The sequence below is a fragment of the Schistocerca gregaria genome, chromosome 8 (assembly GCF_023897955.1).
Source record: "Schistocerca gregaria isolate iqSchGreg1 chromosome 8, iqSchGreg1.2, whole genome shotgun sequence".
Classification (NCBI taxonomy): Eukaryota; Metazoa; Arthropoda; class Insecta; order Orthoptera; family Acrididae; genus Schistocerca; species Schistocerca gregaria.
In genome coordinates this window covers 505154045-505175640 of record NC_064927.1, presented here as the reverse complement: position 1 = coordinate 505175640, position 21596 = coordinate 505154045, and the positions used below count along the sequence as shown (strand labels likewise).

At 39.0% G+C, this 21596-nt stretch overlaps 1 protein-coding gene across 2 annotated transcripts in view; it reads right to left on the bottom strand.

Moving 5' to 3' along the window:
* The window catches only part of LOC126285010 (protein argonaute-2-like), a 363943-nt gene that overhangs the window by 169248 nt on the left and 173099 nt on the right, over positions 1-21596 (bottom strand). For both annotated transcript variants that reach the window (XM_049984318.1, XM_049984319.1), the window contains exons 9-12: positions 3831-3968; positions 3658-3748; positions 2402-2543; positions 647-766 (exon numbers count right to left, since the gene is read on the bottom strand). In XM_049984318.1, the coding sequence (XP_049840275.1) occupies positions 647-766; positions 2402-2543; positions 3658-3748; positions 3831-3968 (491 nt within the window). The remainder of the gene's footprint in view (positions 1-646; positions 767-2401; positions 2544-3657; positions 3749-3830; positions 3969-21596) is intronic.

Below are 21596 nucleotides of genomic sequence, written 5' to 3'. Positions count from 1 at the left end.
AGCACATAATTACTGAGTGTTTTGCAGCTGCCTACAAATGATGTTGGACTCATTAGATACTGGATAAGACGTACAGCTACTTCATTACATTTCTGTACAATGTTAAATGCTGACTGTATTATATTATGCAACATGATACTGTTTTTAACCTGTGACTGATTCTTAACAACAGACTTCATAAGAGGATGGATATCCTGAACCTGTGGTCAGTTTATCTGCCTGTCTAAAATGGTCTCTACAAGAGATTTCAGAACCCATGGCTGTAAAAAGTTATGCAGACCTCAACATACTGCCTAAAGTGGGCAATGTGACCATTCAGTAACAAAATTCTTTTTTGGTATTTCACGGTCCTGGGGCACGCAAATAGTATTGTGATTGGTTTCGATTTCTCAATAAGCCATCATCAGATAAGTTGATTATGTTACATAGTAACTCATCATCTTAATGTCTCTGCTCACTTTTTCAGATGACAATCTACTGTTTAACACATTGAAATGATCTAATGATTACTTACTAAGAACTGGCATAATATGTGTGGTAAGAGGCTAAGAAATTCAACAGAAGAATTTTGTTGTAATAAGTATTAATAACGGCTGCCCAGTCAGAATAGCACACAAAATGTTCTAAATACATTCATAATACTTACAGAGTGATCAATCTTGCTTTTTCTTTCAACAGTTGAGGTTGCAGCATATTTGATCATAGCTGAGGTCTGCGGCTCATTCATTTTTTTAAATGTAACTTGTCCCTTCACTATTGTGCATAACTGAAAAAATATCAAGAGCAATCACATGTTAAATTTGCAACTTTCTAATTTAGTAGATACAAAACAAACTGGCTCTGATTAAATAAGTATTCTTCAACATTTATGAATAATATTGCTTTTTGACTCAATGTAAAAATAAAATGTTTTGATTTGGAACAAAAGTTAGTATTATCATTTTAAAATCAATCTAAAAAAAGAAAAAAGAAGATATTGACAACAATTATTTATCAGTGCATCTAAAAGTGATGAAACATGTGCTAAATGCAATCAGAAAGTTGTGAAATCTACTGGAGCACAAATTATTCATAAGACTGAAATATTTATCCTTTTAATGATAACTTTGAGGATTATTAGTCTAACTTCAGTTCCCAATATATTAAGATAATGGTACATCTTGAAATTACACAAATTCTGAGATTACTGCTGGTATATGAAAAACAAAAACTGATTTGTTATGTCAGATACTAACTGACAATGTGTTTTCTGTTTATGATATAATTGGAGCAGAATATATAATTTGTACAGCTACAGTATGATAGTTCCTGGTATTATTATCATTTTTATTATGGCTGCCAAATTACTTTCAAAAATCAAGTGTGTAATAATTAAAATAAAGAAAAGGCAATTACTCACCTACAGCTGACTGATGTGAGGTGCATAAAAACACACAACAGAAAACAGTATTTACACTAGCTTTCCAGCTCTTGATCTTTCTTTGGTAAAAGTACATACATTCACACACAAAACCAGGCAGCCACTGAAACACATACACACCCCAAGCCACAGTGATGCTAACTCTTGATTATTGATAGTGGTTGCCAAGGAAAATAGAGGTGGGGAGGGGTAGGGACGGACACATAAAGTGAGGATGGGGTAGTTGGACACCATGAGCCAACTCTTTTGACAGATGACTCAGTGGCTGCACAACAAGATGAAAGGAGATCAGAGGGCAAAACATAAGGCAGAGGGAGGGGGAAGGATGGAAAATGGAAAGGAGAGGGAGATGGAATGATGAGGCAGACACGGAGGTATCCCTCATCTCACGGCACGGTGAGAGGTAGTAAAAACCCCGGTGAAGGATGTGGTAAAACTTTTCAAGGTCAGGGTGATGCGGGATGACCACTGAATTGTTGGTCAGTGCTGCTTAACAGTTTACTGGTGTTTTGGTTGTTACTGAATCCATAATGATTCCTTGACAGAATCTATAATGATTCTTTGGGCACAGACCTGACCTGGGTATGCAGTCTTCTTCCTCAAACAATACAGGTTTATTCCAAAGGAAATTCTGATAAACATTTGAACCACACACCTGAGTGATAGAAAGCCTGCTTTGTACAGGAAATTAAACAGGCAGAGATGAAGGCTTACATTCTTAAAACAGGTACTACAGTCCTCCATAGAGTGGCATATGCTAACATTCACTTGACTCCTGCAATTGTTGTTGCCACAGTAGTTGTTACGCTGCTGCTGCTGCTGCTGCTCCTCCCATTTCTCTGATACCTTGCCATACTTTCAGTTGTACTCTTCTCTTTCACCAATCAAATTCTTTCCTCTAACTTTTTCAAGCCACAGTGAATTATTAGTAGCAAAAGGAAATGTTTTTCCAAAAGCAATGCAGTGCTGCAAAATCATTACCTCAACTGGTAGAAATATTGGAGTGGCTCGATTTTGTGCTCCAACATGAAGACAAGGCAAATTTGGATATTTTAAAGTGTATTTCTTCTCTCTTCGGAAATATTCCTGTACAGTTATTGGTCTCCCGTCAGCCAATTTGAATCTGTAAGTAAATGATATGAATTGATGTAGAGCAAAAAACACATGTGCCCTTCTATATGTCATGACAGGGTCTCAGAGTGATTTGTAATAAAATGACTCAGCACATGTTTCATTCAATGTACAGCTGAAACTGATACTGAATTTTTCTGAGTTTCTGTGTTTTCCAAATTCCCAAAGTCTTTTACGATTCCCTAACTTTTACAGGTTAGATCTATTCCCATTAGGTTCCAAGGTTATTCAGCCACCTTACCACCCTGAAATAGGGATTAAAGAAACTTGATAGGAAAGAAAGAATATCTACTGAAACCAAAAGAGAGTAGGGTTACTTATTTCATTTATTTATTCAATTATTACTTTTGTTTAATTAGCATTTTCTCTTCAATTATTATTTTTTCTAATATGAATTTAATCAATCCAGTTAGCACTGGTAGAATTCCAGTATTGTCAATAACCACACTTAGCAGATGAAAAACTATTCCTAGTTTTGAGAACTGTTAGTTTCTTCCTTAGGGAGGAAAGAATAATATACTGGAAAAGAGAAGCAAGTCACTTGGCCCTCAGGAAGAAAGGGACAGGGTTGTTGTTGAGACAAAGGGAAACGAACATGAAGGGTGAGGCACCTGGACAGCATAGGATGCTGAAGATCTGACGCCTTCCCCCTTCACCTTTGTCACTTTCCATCCTGGGGTTTGGGGGAACTGTCCTCGCTTCATAAACTTCCCAATCTATCCCTCTTTTCTCCTAGAGAAGGGAACCAACAGTTCTGAAAGTTATACATACTAGCGTGTATTTTCATATCGTACGGAACTGCATGGAACATTTCTGTGTTCGAGTCATGTACTACTTCCGCATCAGATCCATGTTTTCACATTGTATGGAGCAAACACCCACAGCTGAAAAATGAGGCCTGCAATGCAGAAACTACATGGAACTTCCTGAGGTAATTATCTTTCTTAAGTATTTACTGCATAAAATAACATAAAAAATTAAATATACTTACCTGTTCTTAAGATCAAAATGCATCAAAAACTATTTTTATCAAAGAATAAATCATTTACAATTTATTAAATCAGTTTCTGAAATAAAATTATATCAAGTAAACTGTAAGTACTCACTCCTGCCTCCTGGCACTTAAAACAGCTGAGTTCACACGATATACGCGTTTTGATGTTGTCTGATCTGGCAATTTGTACTCCACTTTAAGACCTGAAATTACAGACTAAAGTAATTACATTTCAGTCATAAATTTTAACTGGAGAACAAAATGGAAGAAAAGAGTACAACAAACCTCTGAGGAAAGCTGTTAAATCTGCTACTTGGTCCCGATTTAATTCAACATCAGGGTTGAATGTAGCATTTCTTGATCCAACTACTTCAGCCATAATCTCACTAACATTTTTATCTGCTGGAAATCCTTTGTGTGCCACTGTAACAAACCATATGGTATATAAATCAGAATCTGATCAGAACTAATCTTTCAATAAGAGGTCACTCATTACTAAAATTCTTGGGATTATTCGAGACAGAAGAATGGTATGTTGCAATTATTTATAGAGGAAATTGCAAGAATATTTGATGAGTGTTGTCCCAGATTAGTAAGAAGACAGAATAATAACCAATCTCATAAACCACAGAGACTAAATAATTGGTTTACACCATACCTCAACAGCATCAGGATTATGCTTATTATGTTTAAGGACAGATCTCATAACAGCAATGAGTACAAAGAGATGTCCATTAGAATAAGAAAAATTTATAGATCTGAAATAAGTTTGGCAAAACGTAGGGCGAGTGATAACTGTATTCTTAAATCCAGAAACAGCTGTAAAGCTGCCTGGGAAGTAATTAAAAGTGAAATAAATAGACCAACAACACAACTAGCTATACCCATAGCCCCAGATGTCTTAAACTCACACTTTGTTAACTTCAGTTAACAACAAGATTTGTCTCCCCTCATTGCCATGCTTGATGCTAAAACTCTTCTAGCTTCAAATAAGAATGTAGTCCATAAATTCTGCTGGACAACAGTAACTGAAAATGATGTTAGCAAAGCAATAGGCAAACTAAGTAGTTCCAGAGCAGAGGACTTCTATGGTCTATCAAACTTTGTCATAAAGAAGATATCAAGTGATCTTCTGTTCCCTCTAACCACTCTCATTAACCATATACTACAGCAAGGGATATTCCCCGGCTGTTTGAAAATAGCAGTAACTATTTCCATATTTAAGAAAGGAGATAAATCAAATCCAAGTAACTATCGCCCTATTTCATTAATCCCAATAATATCTACAATAATCGAAGACTGTGTTCACCAACAAATGAATCTCTATTTTGAGAGGAATAATTTGTTAAGTAACTCACAGTATGGATTCATGTCTAAACTATCCACAGTTAAAGCAGTTGAAAATATTGTCAGTGATATATATGATTGCTTAGAAAATAAATTAATCTCCTGAGCTACTCTCCTACACCTGAGTAAAGCATTTGACACTGTATCTCATAGTACTTTGATCATGAAATTAAGACACTACGTCATGGAAGAGGACACCCTGAAATTATTAGAATCCAACAGAGTACAATTTGTTAGTGTAAACAGGCAGCTGTCAAACCCGCAAACAATAAAAAGAGGTGTGCCACAGGGCTCCATACTTGGGCCCTTCCTGTTTGTAGTGTATGTTAATGATATGCCACAGTATTTACCGTGTAAAACAGTCCCCTATGCAGACGATACAACTCTTATCAATTCAGGACAGACTCTTGAATCTGTACGAGAAAAAAATAATATAATATTTGAAAAATCGGTTCATTGGTTTAGTGCAAACTCACTATTCATAAATGAAACAAAAACTGAGGAAATATTCTTTAATTTGAAGGTATCAAACAAAGAAAATAAGTCCATTAAACTGCTAGGAATGATGACTGACCAGAAACTTAGCTGGGATAAACATATCACATACGTCTGTTCTAAACTTGCACGTGCTATGTTCCTACTTAATAAGCTTACGAGTAATGTAAGCCAAAACTTACTGCTGCATTCATATTTTGCTTATATACACCCCCATCTTTCATATGGTATTCTGGTCTGGGGAAATTCTCCCAATTCAATATCCATTTTCAGATGGCAAAAAAAAGCTCTTCGATGTATAGTGGGTTTATCTCGTAGGGATACATGCAGGGAACATTTCAAAAAACTTAACACCATGACAGTTCCTTGTTTGTACATCTATTATTGCTTACTACACGTAAAAGAAAACATAGCTCAATATCCCCTTAGGTCATCTGTCCACACCCAGAATACAAGACGAAACCACACAATTGATCTGCCATACTCTAGACTGTCTAAGATACATAATAGTTATAAATATGTAGGCCTCGAACTGTTTAATATGCTCTCTAAAATTGTACAAACAGTATCTAAAAGTAAATTTAAGACAACATTGGGTCAATGGCTCAAAGGTAAAGCATTTTACTCAGTTGATGAATTTGTGGTTGCTGTTGTCTTCAGTCCTGAGACTGGTTTGATGCAGCTCTCCATGCTACTCTATCCTGTGCAATGTGCTTCATCTCCCGGTGCGTACTGCAACCTACATCCTTCTGAATCTGCTTAGTGTATTCATCTCTTGGTCTCCCTCTACGATTTTTACCCTCCACGCTGCCCTCCAATGCTAAATTTGTGATCCCTTGATGCCTCAAAACATGTCCTACCAACCGATCCCTTCTTCTAGTCAAGTTGTGCCACAAACTTCTCTTCTCCCCAATCCTATTCAATACCTCCTCATTAGTTACGTGATCTACCCATCTAATCTTCAGCATTCTTCTGTAGCACCACATTTCGAAAGCCTCTATTCTCTTCTTGTCCAAACTAGTTATCGTCCATGTTTCACTTCCATACATGGCTACAGTCCAAACAAATACTTTCATAAACGACTTCCTGATACATAAATCTATATTCGATGTTAACAAATTTCTCTTCTTGAGAAACGCTTTCCTTGCCATTGCCAGTCTACATTTTATATCCTCTCTACTTCGACCATCATCAGTTATTTTACTTCCGAAATAGCAAAACTCCTTTACTACTTTAAGTGTCTCATTTCCTAATCTAATTCCCTCAGCATCACCCGATTTAATTTGACTACATTCCATTATCCTCTTTTTGCTTTTGTTGATGTTCATCTTATATCCTCCTTTCAAGACACTGTCCATTCCGTTCAACTGCTCTTCCAAGTCCTTTGCTGTCTCTGACAGAATTACAATGTCATCGGCGAACCTCAAAGTTTTTATTTCTTCTCCATGAATTTTAATACCTACTCCCAATTTTTCTTTTGTTTCCTTTACTGCTTGCTCAATATACAGATTGAATAACATCGGGGAGAGGCTACAACCCTGTCTCACTCCTTTCCCAACCACTGCTTCCCTTTCATGCCCTCGACTCTTATGACTGCCATCTGGTTTCTGTACAAATTGTAAATAGCCTTTCGCTCCCTGTATTTTACCCCTGCCACCAGCAGAATTTGAAAGAGAGTATTCCAGTCAACATTGTCAAAAGCTTTCTCTAAGTCTACAAATGCTAGAAACGTAGGTTTGCCTTTTCTTAATCTTTCTTCTAAGATAAGTCGTAAGGTCAGTATTGCCTCACGTGTTCCAACATTTCGACGGAATCCAAACTGATCCTCCCCGAGGTCCGCATCTACCAGTTTTTCCATTCGTCTGTAAAGAATTCGCGTTAGTATTTTGCAGCTGTGACTTATTAAACTGACAGTTCGGTAATTTTCACATCTGTCAGCACCTGCTTTCTTTGGGATTGGAATTATTATATTCTTCTTGAAGTCTGAGGGTATTTCACCTGTCTCATACATCTTGCTCACCAGATGGTAGAGTTTTGTCATGACTGGCTCTCCCAAGGCCGTCAGTAGTTCTAATGGAATGTTGTCTACTCCGGGGGCCTTGTTTTGACTCAGGTCTTTCAGTGCTCCGTCAAACTCTTCACGCAGTATCTTACCTCCCATTTCGTCTTCATCTACATCCTCTTCCATTTCCATAATATTGTCCTCAAGTACATCGCCCTTGTATAAACCTTCTATATACTCCTTCCACCTTTCTGCCTTCCCTTCTTTGCTTAGAACTGGATTGCCATCTGAGCTCTTGATATTCATACACGTGGTTCTCTTCTCTCCAAAGGTCTCTTTAATTTTCCTGTAGGCAGTATCTATCTTACCCCTAGTGAGATAAGCTTCTACATCCTTACATTTGTCCTCTAGCCATCCCTGCTTAGCCATTTTGCACTTCCTGTCGATCTCATTTTTGAGATGTTTGTATTCCTTTTTGCCTGCTTCATTTGCTGCATTTTTATATTTTCTCCTTTCCTCAATTAAATTCAATATTTCTTCTGTTACCCAAGGATTTCTAGCAACCCTCATCTTTTTACCTACTTTATCCTCTGCTGCCTTAACTACTTCATCCCTCAGAGCTACCCATTCTTCTTCAACTGTGTTCCTTTCCCCCATTTGTGACAATTGTTCCCTTATGCTCTCTCTGAAACTCTGTACAACCTCTGGTTCTTTCAGCTTATCCAGATCCCATGTCCTTAAATTCCCACCTTTTTGCAGTTTCTTCAGTTTTAACCTACAGGTCATAACCAATAGATTGTGGTCAGAGTCCACATCTGCCCCTGGAAATGTCCTACAATTGAAAACCTGATTCCTAAATGTCTGTCTTACCATTATATAATCTATCTGATACCTTTTAGTATCTCCAGGATTCTTCCATGTATACAACCTTCTTTTATGATTCTTGAACCAAGTGTTAGCTATGATTAAGTTATGCTCTGTGCAAAATTCTACCAGACGGCTTCCTCTTTCATTTCTTAGCCCCAATCCATAATCACCTACTATGTTTCCTTCTCTCCCTTATCCTACTGACGAATTCCAGTCACCCATGACTATTAAATTTTCGTCTCCCTTCACTACCTGAATAATTTCTTTTATCTCATCATACATTTCATCAATTTCTTCATCATCTGCAGAGCTAGTTGGCATATAAACTTGTACTACTGTCGTAGGCATGGGCTTTGTGTCTATCTTGGCCACAATAATGCGTTCACTATGCTGTTTGTAGTAGCTTACCCGCATTCCTATTTTCCTATTCATTATTAAACCTACTCCTGCCTTACCCCTATTTGATTTTGTGTTTATAACCCTGTATTCACCTGACCAAAAGTCTTGTTCCTCCTGCCACCGAACTTCACTAATTCCCACTATATCTAACTTTAACCTATCCATTTCCCTTTTTAAATTTTCTAACCTACCTGCCCGATTAAGGGATCTGACATTCCACGCTCCGATCCGTAGAATGCCAGTTTTCTTTCTCCTGATAATGGCGTCCTCCTGAGTAGTCCCCGCCCGGAGATCCAAATGGGGGACTATTTTACCTCCGGAATATTTTACCCAAGAGGACGTCATCATCATTTAATCATACAGTAAAGCTGCATGTCCTCGGGATAAATTACCGCTGTAGTTTCCCCTTGCTTTCAGCCGTTCGCAGTACCAGCACAGCTAGGCCGTTTTGGTTAATGTTGCAAGGCCAGATCAGTCAATCATCCAGACTGTTGCCCCTGCAACTACTGAAAAGGCTGCTGCCCCTCTTCAGGAACCACATGTTTGTCTGGCCTCTCAACAGATACCCCTCCGTTGTGGTTGCACCTACGGTACAGCCATCTGTATCGCTGAGGCACGCAAGCCTCCCCACCAACGGCAAGGTCCATGGTTCATGGGGGGGTTGATGAATTTAAAGACTGTAATATGGCAGATTTGCTGTTTTGACATAGAGAAAGGTACCTCTAACTGTAGTAGGGCCTAAATTTGTATCAATAGCTTAGGATAGTGACATAGTGTTATCAACATATATATGATAATGACATAGTGTCATCAATGTGAATACTCCCTGCTTAATATAAATCTGTATAATGTTTTCCTTTTTATTGTAAAATTAATAATATATAAAATTCCAAATGTGTGCTATTGTACTACACTAAATTTCATATGATTTATTTATACATTGTTATGAGAATATCCTCCCCCCATGAACCATGGACCTTGCCGTTGGTGGGGAGGCTTGCGTGTCTCAGCGATACAGATGGCCGTACCGTAGGTGCAACCACAACGGAGTATGTGTTGAGAGGCCAGACAACCGTGTGGTTCCTGAAGAGGGGCAGCAGCCTTTTCAGTAGTTGCAGGGGCAACAGTCTGGATGATTGACTGATCTGGCCTTGCAACATTAACCAAAACGGCCTTGCTGTGCTGGTACTGCGAACGGCTGAAAGGAAGGGGAAACTACAGCCGTAATTTTTCCTGAGGACATGCAGCTTTACTGTATGATTAAATGATGATGGCATCCTCTTGGGTAAAATATTCCGGAGGTAAAATAGTCCCCCATTCGGATCTCCGGGCGGGGACTACTCAGGAGGATGTCGTTATCAGGAGAAAGAAAACTGGCATTCTACGGATCGGAGCGTGGAATGTCAGATCCCTTAATCAGGCAGGTAGGTTAGAAAATTTAAAAAGGGAAATGGATAGGTTAAAGTTAGATATAGTGGGAATTAGTGAGGTTCGGTGGCAGGAGGAACAAGACTTCTGGTCAGGTGACTACAGGGTTATAAACACTAAGTCAAATAGGGGTAATGCAGGAGTAGGTTTAATAATGAATAGGAAAATAGGAATGCGGGTAAGCTACTACAAACAGCATAGTGAACGCATTATTGTGGCCAAGATAGATACGAAGCCCACACCTACTACAGTAGTACAAGTTTATATGCCAACTAGCTCTGCAGATGATGAATAAATTGAAGAAATGTACGATGAAATAAAAGAAATTATTCAGATAGTGAAGGGAGACGAAAATTTAATAGTAATGGGTGACTGGAATTCGAGTGTAGAAAAAGGGAGAGAAGGAAACATAGTAGGTGAATATGGATTGGGGCTAAGAAATGAAAGAGGAAGCCACCTAGTAGAATTTTGCACAGAGCACAACTTAAATCATAGCTAACACTTGGTTTAAGAATCATGAAAGAAGGTTGTATACGTGGAAGAACCCTGGAGATACTAAAAGGTATCAGATAGATTATATAATGGTAAGACAGAGATTTAGGAACCAGGTTTTAAGTTATAAGACATTTCCAGGGGCAGATGTGGACTCTGACCACAATCTATTGGTTATGACCTGTAGATTAAAACTGAAGAAACTGCAAAAATGTGAGAAATTAAGGAGATGGGACCTGGATAAACTGAAAGAACCAGAGGTTGTACAGAGTTTCAGGGAGAGCATAAGGGAACAATTGACAGGAATAGGGGAAAGAAATACAGTAGAAGAAGAATGGGTAGCTCTAAGGGATGTAGTAGTGAAGGCAGCAGAGGATAAAGTAGGTACAAAGACGAGGGCTGCTAGAAATCCTTGGGTAACACAAGAAATATTGAATTTAATTGATGAAAGGAGAAAATATAAAAATGCAGTAAATGAAGCAGGCAAAAAGGAATACAAACGTCTCAAAAATGAGATCGACAGGAAGTGCAAAATGGCTAAACAGGGATGGCTAGAGGACAAATGTAAGGATGTAGAAGCTTATCTCACTAGGGGTAAGACAGATACTGCCTACAGGAAAATTAAAGAGACCTTTGGAGAGAAGAGAACCACGTGTATGAATATCAAGAGCTCAGATGGCAGCCCAGTTCTAAGCAAAGAAGGGAAGGCAGAAAGGTGGAAGGAGTATATAGAAGGCTTATACAAGGGCGATGTACTTGAGGACAATATTATGGAAATAGAAGAGGATGTAGATGAAGACGAAATGGGAGATACGATACTGCGTGAAGAGTTTGACAGAGCACTGAAAGACCTGAGTCGAAACAAGGCCCCCGGAGTAGACAACATTCCATTAGAACTACTGACGGCCTTGGGAGAGCCAGTCATGACAAAACTCTACCAGCTGGTGAGCAAGATGTATGAGACAGGCGAAATACCCTCAGACTTCAAGAAGAATATAATAATCCCAATCCCAAAGAAAGCAGGTGCTGACAAATGTGAAAATTACCGAACTATCAGTTTAATAAGTCACGGCTGCAAAATACTAACGCGAATTCTTTACAGACGAATGGAAAAACTGGTAGATGCAGTCCTCGGGGAGGATCAGTTTGGATTCCGTCAAAATGTTGGAACACGTGAGGCAATACTGACTTTACGACTTATCTTAGAAGAAAGATTAAGAAAAGGCAAACCTACGTTTCTAGCATTTGTAGACTTAGAGAAAGCTTTTAACAATGTTGACTGGAATACTCTTTTTCAAATTCTAAAGGTGGCAGGGGTAAAATACAGGGAGCGAAAGGCTATTTATAATTTGTACAGAAACCAGATGGCAGTCATAAGAGTCGAGGGGCATGAAAGGGAAGCAGTGGTTGGGAAAGGAGTGAGACAGGGTTGTAGCCTCTCCCCAATGTTATTCAATCTGTATATTGAGCAAGCAGTAAAGGAAACAAAAGAAAAATTGGGAGTAGGTATTAAAATTCATGGAGACGAAGTAAAAACTTTGAGGTTCGCTGATGACATTGTAATTCTGTCAGAGACGGCAAAGGACTTGGAAGAGCAGTTGAACGGAATGGACAGTGTCTTGAAAGCAGGATATAAGATGAACATTAACAAAAGCAAAACGAGGATAATGGAATGTAGTCAAATTAAATCGGGTGATGCTGAGGGAATTAGATTAGGAAATGAGACACTTAAAGTAGTAAAGGAGTTTTGCTATTTAGGAAGTAAAATAACTGATGATGATCGAAGTAGAGAGGATATAAAATGTAGACTGGCAATGGCAAGGAAAGCGTTTCTGAAGAAGAGAAATTTGTTAACATCTAATATAGATTTATGTATCAGGAAGTCGTTTCTGAAAGTATTTGTTTGGAGTGTAGCCATGTATGGAAGTGAAACATGGACGATAACTAGTTTGGACAAGAAGAGAATAGAAGCTTTCGAAATGTGGTGCTACAGAAGAATACTGAAGATAAGGTGGATAGATCACGTAACTAATGAGGAGGTATTGAATAGGATTGGGGAGAAGAGAAGTCTGTGGCACAACTTGACTAGAAGAAGGGATCGGTTGGTAGGACATATTTTGAGGCATCAAGGGATCACAAATTTAGCATTGGAGGGCAGCGTGGAGGGTAAAAATCGTAGAGGGAGACCGAGAGATGAGTACACTAAGCAGATTCAGAAGGATGTGGTTTGCAGTAGGTACTGGGAGATGAAGCAGCTTGCACAGGATAGAGTAGCATGGAGAGCTGCATCAAACCAGTCTCAGGACTGAAGACAACAACAACAACATGAGAATATAACAATCTTTATACTGTAATTGAACTTATTGACAAAGCTCATTGTATAAGAAAATACTGAATGGCTAATAAAGATTCTTATTCTTATTGACAGCTAGAGGAGGAAGAAGAAGAAGGCTATCAAACAACTGCTAATGTTGATTTTTACAGAAGCTTTTAAAACAGTTTCCTCCTCCTGTATCATAATTTGGTGCACTGGAGCATAATCTGTAAGCAGCACCAAACTAATTTCATTAGAAGACTGAAGCTTTTAGTTCAACTCCAAGTCTAACACACAGCTGGAACATCAAGAAGGTTCACTACACCATTGTACAGTCCAAATTACAAAACCACAGTTTGACGAATTCTTGGATGTTGATAATCCACCCCATCAAGTTGAATTAATGGCAAAGACAGAAAAGATTCAGTTTGCTATGGGTTTGTCTAGCGAGCATGAGTCACGCAGATGTCATAAAAATTGTGGTGGGGCAGATTACAAGATAGGCACTGCGCATCACAGTAAGCTTGACTCATGAAATGTTATGATTCCACGTTCCATAATGAGTCAAAAAAATACAATTTCCTCCAAAATACAAATTGTGCAATAACAATGCTAAAAAAAAATTACAGAAACTCAGACTCATATTAAGAATTCTTGATGGTTTCTTACTTTGTTTAGTCCACTTATATGTATTTGAAAGGTCAACATACTATGAGTTTCTCATTGCTTCTGCTTCATCATCCATGATAGTTTTTTGGCTTGCACATCACTTTTAACCATTTGAATTCAGCTATTTTTGTTGCTATTTTCCATCATTGTTTTACTGTTGTCACAAATCCATAACCTTTTTTCATTTATGCTTTTTGTATTTTCTTGTTTCAAAAACACTATTTCTTTTAAAATAAGGATTTTGAGGTCACTATTTAGTACCCTGATAATTTCTTTTTTTATTCACCATTCTGAAACTGTTGATGTTTATCATGCACACAATCATGACGTGACCAATTAACTTCATCCCAATCCACATTCACACACATTCCATGTAACAAGTTGCACTTCAGGCACATTTTGTGTTTTTTTCTGAGACTGATGTATCAGCATAGTGCTGGCCTATTGGCACTGTCTTGATTTATTTATTTGAACAGTATGCCTGGAAAAGTCAAACCACTTCCTTCATCACTCTTCCTGATGGGTTGGACTGAGAATGGTAATTAGAAATGATAACATACTTGACAGCTTCCCATGTTGAAATTCTTTAAAATTATCAACTATAAACTGTGTGCCATTACCAATAAGTAATCTCCTTGTCTCAAATAAAAAAGTTAACTATTGTTGTTTTATTTGATACTTTAATAGGATACAGTGTCAGATATTGTGACCAACACTTAATTGCTACAAAAAATGTAAGGTGCTCCATCTCTACCTCTTGATAATGGTCCAGATGTATACTCAGCTCTCAAATTATGTAATTCCTTTGGTACTGTAGGAAATGTGTTAACACCTAAATCGTTGCTATTAACTTTAACTTTCTGAGACAAGACACCTATACCTCAAAACTTCCTTCACTAAGTTCGCAGCACTAGATTCAGTCAGTGAAATAACAAACAGTGTAGATGGAAGTAAACACAACAAATCTTCTGATAAAGGTTTCAACAGAGTTTCTAGTGCCTGGAGGCACAAAAAAGCTCCTTCTGTTAAGTGGACAGCCATGGGAAAGGCCTTTCACCTCCCCTTCATCATGCTTTACACCGAGAATATTCTGTATTCAAAAAGTTGACCCCCACACTACATTAACTGATATAACACAAAACACTCCAGACATGGAGGAACACTGTTCACATGGCAAGGAAACTGGCTTTGAAGTGAGTACGTTGTCACTACTGTGTAGTGTGAAAGGTCTGTGGTCTGTGCAACAATTTCACTGATTCAGGATCCCTTATTACCAAGTGTTATGATTAATACAGAATGATAGGAAAACAGAAATACCAGTACTCCTTACGATAATACAATTCAGTGTGCATAAATCAAGAAATAAGCTCTATATACTGCAAGCATTAATTGATGAGCATTCACCACCCCCATTTGTAATAACACAACATGGGGTGAAAGACAGTGAAATTGAGTATCACAAAATAGATGGTTACTGTATTTACTCGAATCTAAGCCACACCTGAAAAATCGAGGAAAAAAAATTTACCCAAATCTAAGCCGCTCCTGAAACTTGAGACTCGAAATTCAAGGTGAGAGAAAAGTTTTAGACCGACCCTCCAAATCAAAACAAAGTTGGTCCATCGTAATGTGAAACACAATTGAGGTCGAATGGATGAAGATACAGCTACAGTAGTTTGGTTTGAGTCATAAGCTTAACAGTTGTTATAGGTGTTTATGTCACTCTAAGCTGAAAATGCATATGTCATGCATTGTTTGTCGCATTCTGATGACGAGTGTTTACGGCCTGTCGCCGATCACAACGTGGCCTGTGTAGTGTTTGCTACCGCCGCTTATATATATAAATAAAAAGGAATTATCTCATTAGTGAAACAATGGCAAGAGACTGCTATTTATTTTTACTTACACTGCTGCTTTCTCTGATAATGATCAACAAGAACCAAATAATAGCTGCCTATGATAGATATTCAGAATGAGAGTTTAGCGAAAAAATTTCTCCATTTGAAAATCTTTGCAGATGCCTCTTTAGTACATTACATTCTGCACAGAAATTATAGTCACCTTAGATTTAAAAATTTAGTCAGTTGCCGTGCTTCATTTCTGACTGTATCACTATTCAGTATAAGAATATAAACATGACATGATATATATATTCATCCGCGTTTGCTGTTGTCTTGGTCTAGTTTCATAGTTTATTAGGCAGACAGGATTTAAATGAGATAGCAACAAACACAAAAGAATACATGGCATAATGTTTACATTCTTCTGCCTGTTCTTTTAATTTATTTACTGACGCAGAGGTTTTGGCACCAGTATTTATCTTTCTGCCTGCAAAGCATACCTGTGTTGCGCTACATATATTTGACGGCAGAAGTTAGTTGTGGCGACAACTACCAACATTTTTCAGAACTCCCGCTTACTTTGCACTCGATTCTAAGCCACAAGCGGTTTTTTGGATTACAAAAACCGGAAAAAAAGTGCGCCTTAGATTCGAGTAAATACGGTATGTGTTAGATGTGTTAGTAGATAACTGCAGGCAACAACATGAAAGGGGGTGGGGGTGGCAATATTTGTTAATGAACATCTCACATTTTAAAAAAATCTCATTTGTTGAACAATACACTAAAGAAGGTACAAGGGAAATGACTGCTGGTTTTGTGGCCCACACAAACACTCAGCCTGGGCTATTATGTTGTGAAAGGCAGACCATTACACAATGCATCATCATCCCCCGCTCCACATTTGGATTAGAGTGCTACAAGGATAGCAGAGTTGAATGTGCAGTGTCATCATGGTGCAAATACAACAGTGAAAACCGAGTGCACTTACTATTTGGAACCTGTACCTACTACACATCAATAATGGCAGCATACAACAAATTTTCTCATGGACTTTGAGGACAATGCCACCACTGACAATGTTTTAACCGACAAAGATTGCAACATGATATTAATAGCACTTTTGCACTTCCCATGAGACAATCTGTATATATATATATTACTGATTACTGCATCATCACAACCAGTTGTGTGCCATGAACAATTGGCAGCCACGTGGCCTCTTACACCGGACAATACAATTACCTCTTCAGCCTCACCCCCGCATTACAGTGTGCATCTTGAACTAAAACTGTTGAACTCTGACTGCCTGGCTTTGTGGTTCGTGATAGTGGACAGTGTTTTTGAAGCAACCAGAATTTCATTTGACAGTTTGAAATACGTTAACCTATTCTACCATCTAGCAGGACAGTCTGAAGTAATCAGCAACCTTATCCTGTCACTGCCACATTCAAACAAGTACAGCACAGCAGAGATTGTTCTCTTGCGAAGATTGTCCTGAATACTGGAAAAAAAGTTACGTCATGCTCCTTGCAAGTTCCCAAACAACATCAGTGGAGCAAAATGGGCACTTCAGCCTACTCCAAAGAGCAAAGTCACATACCTCATCCCCGCAAAGTGCAAACCCATGTCACCCTCGTGACAACCATGTGTGAATGCCTCTTTGTGCTGGACCTCACCACTCAACAGTACCTTTTAGTCAACGCAGGCTCTGCCATCAGCTCCTTATTACACTGCAGCACATTATCCTGGCATCATCATTCTTACTTTACTAAGCGAACAACTCATAGATATCAGTCTATGGCATTACTATGCATACTTTCATATGTTAAATGACGAGCAGTGCACGTGGACTTTCTGCGTAACAACCATCTGTGAACTGATCATACACTTGGAGTTTCTACAGTTCTTCTAGCTCTTGCCCAACATAATATGAGCAACACTTACGTAACACACTACTGGGAATTTCATTGTGGGACTTTTCAATTTGACAATGCTTATAAGATCTGTTCTCCTGATTTATTTAGTAGCCTATTTAGGTAGACAAAAGTACATTCATCTGAATGCCTTTCTGCTACCAACTCCTACCAATGCACTCCACAAGTATGCCCAGTTGTTCGACAATATTCTCACTACCCACCAGTGATACACTGACTTTGGCATCACATCAGTGAGACTGAAGCAGCACTTACATCGGCGTGCGAACACTTTTGTGCCCTATTCTCTCAACAGCTGGCTGCAGTAGATTGTGGACCACCTACAACCAAGCTCCTACCCCGTCACATTTCGTGCACAATAGTCACCATGCAGCAGTGCACACTGACAGTGGCTGACAACAATCACCACAAGGACAGTACACCACACGGTGCAGTGTTTGTAAACAGTGGAACAGACTGCTCACTTTCCACACTTGGGCCAATGCATGTGCAGTTTGAGACAGAACCATGCACAACATCATGACCACCAACGGTCCTCCCGTTCACCACAAACCTTGCTGTTTGTGTCCCGCAGACTTACAGACTGCCAAAAACATGATACAGGAACTTTAACAGGCACATATCATCCAACCATCACACAGTTCTGTGGGCTTCCAGCATCAAGCCTGTCCCTGAAAAAGATGGGTCAATCAACTTTATGGAGATTATAGGGTACTCAAACTCCAGAACTGTACATGACTGCTACCCTATACCCAACATCCAAAACTTCATGCATGCACTCTCCATTGCAACAGTATTCAGTGTTATTGATTGTAAGTGGGCATATTTCCAAATACTAATGCACCCACATGGTATCCCAAAAATGGCAACCATTACCCCTCTTGGACTCTATGAGTATCCCTTCATGCCAAATGGCCTTAAGAACACCGCACAAATGTGACAATGTTTCACTGACAGACTACTGCCATCAATTTCCATACAGCTACACCTATCATAAATGTGGCAACATTTTATTGATAGACTATCATCAATTTCCCTTCTGCTACACATACCTCGATTCTAAAATGGAGACTTTCATGGCCGAAAACGTCATGTCTATTATGGCGTCGTCGGTTGATAAATTTAGTGTCAATTCCCAATGTTTCATCCCTGTCTGTGGAGGACATCTTCAAGGGGTTCTGTAGCTCGATGGAAGGTCCAACACACCCACTCACAGTAGCGAGCCAGTGGGTGTGTTGGACCTTCCATCGAGCTACAGACCCCCTTGAAGATGTCCTCTGCATACGGGGACGAAACTTTGGTAATTGACACAGAATTTATCAACCGACAATGGCATAACAGCCCGGATAATTATAATGGACATGACATATCTCGATTACATACCCTTCTTCTCCAGCACCCACAAGGACATTCACATCATCTAGGACAAGTTCTAGCAGCACCATGCCAATTTGGTGTTTTCATAAAAAAAATAATAATAATAAAAAATAAAAAAAGGAGTTGACATTCTTAGGGCATATGCTCAAATCATCACACACCAAACCAAACATGGAACACATGAACATGGTAATAAATCTTACACTTCCAGAAACTTTTCATGACCTGCACTGATTCCTTGGTTCCTTAACTTCGATCAGCAACACCTTCATCCCGCAACCATATTCAGTCTCCTCTCTTGGACCATGGCTGGTAATGATTAATATCAGAAAAGTCGAGTTGACCACGAAGAAGAGAAAAGCATTCAATTGGGCGAAGAACTGTTTAGTACAAGCCATTTCTTTGATTCTCACCCCAAAGTACAACTAACACTCTCAACTGATGCGAGTAACAGTGTGGTAGGGGTGGTTCTTCAGCATGTGGCAGACAAGAGTGCACCAACTGCTTCGTTACTTCTCAAAGCAAACTATCTTCCTCACAAACAATGTAGTCAGCTTGCAGTCAAGAGCTCTTCGTGGTATACATGGTCAAACATATCCGTGAGGATACTGAGGGCTACCATATAAGTATGCACACAGATCACTAACTTTTGGTGGAGGCCACTGAAATCCCATCTCAGGATGCCTGTTCGCATGACTTAAGACATCTAGATCTTACTGCACACTACACCACCAACATATACCACATCCATGGTGTGGATAATGTCATTGTGGACTACCTCTCAAGATTCAATGTATGATCTCTTCAACATGATAAGTGAGATGGCCGCCGAGTGAGATCACAGGTATTTCCTTCGTCCACCAAAAGAACTTATTTGAGAGGAAATAGTGTCAAATTTAAATTTTCTTTGTTTCGTATACTTGCTGTAGTGTTCGTTCTTGTTGCACAACTGAATATTAGCGTCCCTGGAGAGCTTGTTCTTGAAAAAACTTCATGTTACTTGAAATCCTGATAATCACAACATAACCGGAAATTTTGCATGACGTAAACACAAAAAATATATTCAAGTTTTCATGATAGTGTAAACTTGATTAAAAAAAGACAGCTACTAGTTTCATCAGTGTCTATTGTCACAATAAAAGTGTAATTAAACGTTTCTACATCATATTTAACTAACACATGCCTAAATTTTCCAAGTTATAAACATTTAAAAACCTGGCCAAACACGCTTGATATGTAAATTATTAATTCATTCTTCTGTCAGTGTATCTCTAAACAATTCAAAAACAACAACAACCACACATAAGACCTTTGTGTCCTTTTTTGTTTACATACAGCCAATCTCGCGTCCTTGACAAATTTAAAACATTCTTTAAACTTACTCACTGGCTGTTAGTGAGAAATGTGGGAGCTATTATAGGGTAGTGAGTAGAACGATTTGTTCCAATCTAGTAGGAAATATTTTCACTGGCAACGGGGGGATGCAGTGGGGAAATGTTGGTAGAACAGAAGAGGTTCTCTCCTGAAACTGCAGACTATGCAGTAGGAATATTTAGTTTGGAGAACAGGAAAGGAAAATCTGTGCCCTTCAGACACAGTTGGAGGAAGCAAGGAAGGATCAAGGGAGATAGGTGGGAGGAGGGTGGTTGAGAACTGACAGCTGGTAGGAGGATAGGAAGAAAGAGAACGTGATCTAACAGTTTTATCAACACCAAAAACAGGTATCTACCACTGCCAGAGTTAAGTGGAGAAGAGCCTCAGGTAGAACGAGGAGCAGAAAATGTGCTGCACACATCAACCAAGGCCAAGAAGCCTAAGAGTGTAGAAAGCGTTAGGAAGAAAAAAGTGCTGCTGCTAGGTAGTAGCCATGGGCGAGGTGTAGGCCCTCAGTTACAGGTAAGTTTAGGGGCAGCGTACAAGCCACCAGTATCTTCAAGCCAAATGCATGGTTAAGTCATGTGATATTTATGTAGTAAGGACTTTAAAAGAAGAGGACCATGAAGTGATAATGGCTGGGACAGGAAACAGTTTGGACAGGTATGGGGCATATGACATAGGTGGTGACCTGGACAAGACAGATTCCCTGACTCATGGCACCAATTTACACTTTGTTGAGCTGTTCTGGCGTCATGATCTCCCACGCCTTGATGGGCTGTGAGGTGAATCAATGTGGGGTTAGGGATGGCTCTGAATACAGCCAACTTCACTCAAGTTTCTCTGGTGCCCATCAGGACTATCAACAGGTGGGGTTTCACCAGGCATGGCCTACACCTAAGCAAGACTGGGAAGGGAAGATTGGTACAGCTGATTCATGAGAGTATAGGAAGTGGATCTCGGGCCACACATGGTCAAATACCTGTTGTCATGGCCAGGAAAAGTAAGTCTTTTTTAAGATAAATCCAGACAACAGATTCCCCTGCCTAAAGAATATCTCCAGCACTTTAAAAAATACTGAAACAATCACTCACAAGACAGATTTTAACACTCCAAATATCACACATACCACATGTCACAAAGAAAAACAAACAACTGAAAAGAGTAATATGGGGCATTTCACAGACTTAACAATCCTCCATAGAAACATCCAATCAATAAAAAAATAAAATACAACTATTATGAGGTGGGTTCCTATCTTTGAGCTGCACAGTAGTTTGTGTTACTGAGCACTGGTGTAGAGAGACAGAAATCCAAAATGTAGTGTTATCATCATATGAAAGGGCAAACTCTTACTGCAGAACTGTTTCAAGGGGTGGGGGATCATGCATTTATATCAGAAAAGAAACACAGTTCAAATCAAGACATGATCTCAGTACAGCAAGTGCAGACAAACACTTTGAAATATCAGCTATTAAATTAACAGGGCTTGATACCACGAAGAAATTAATC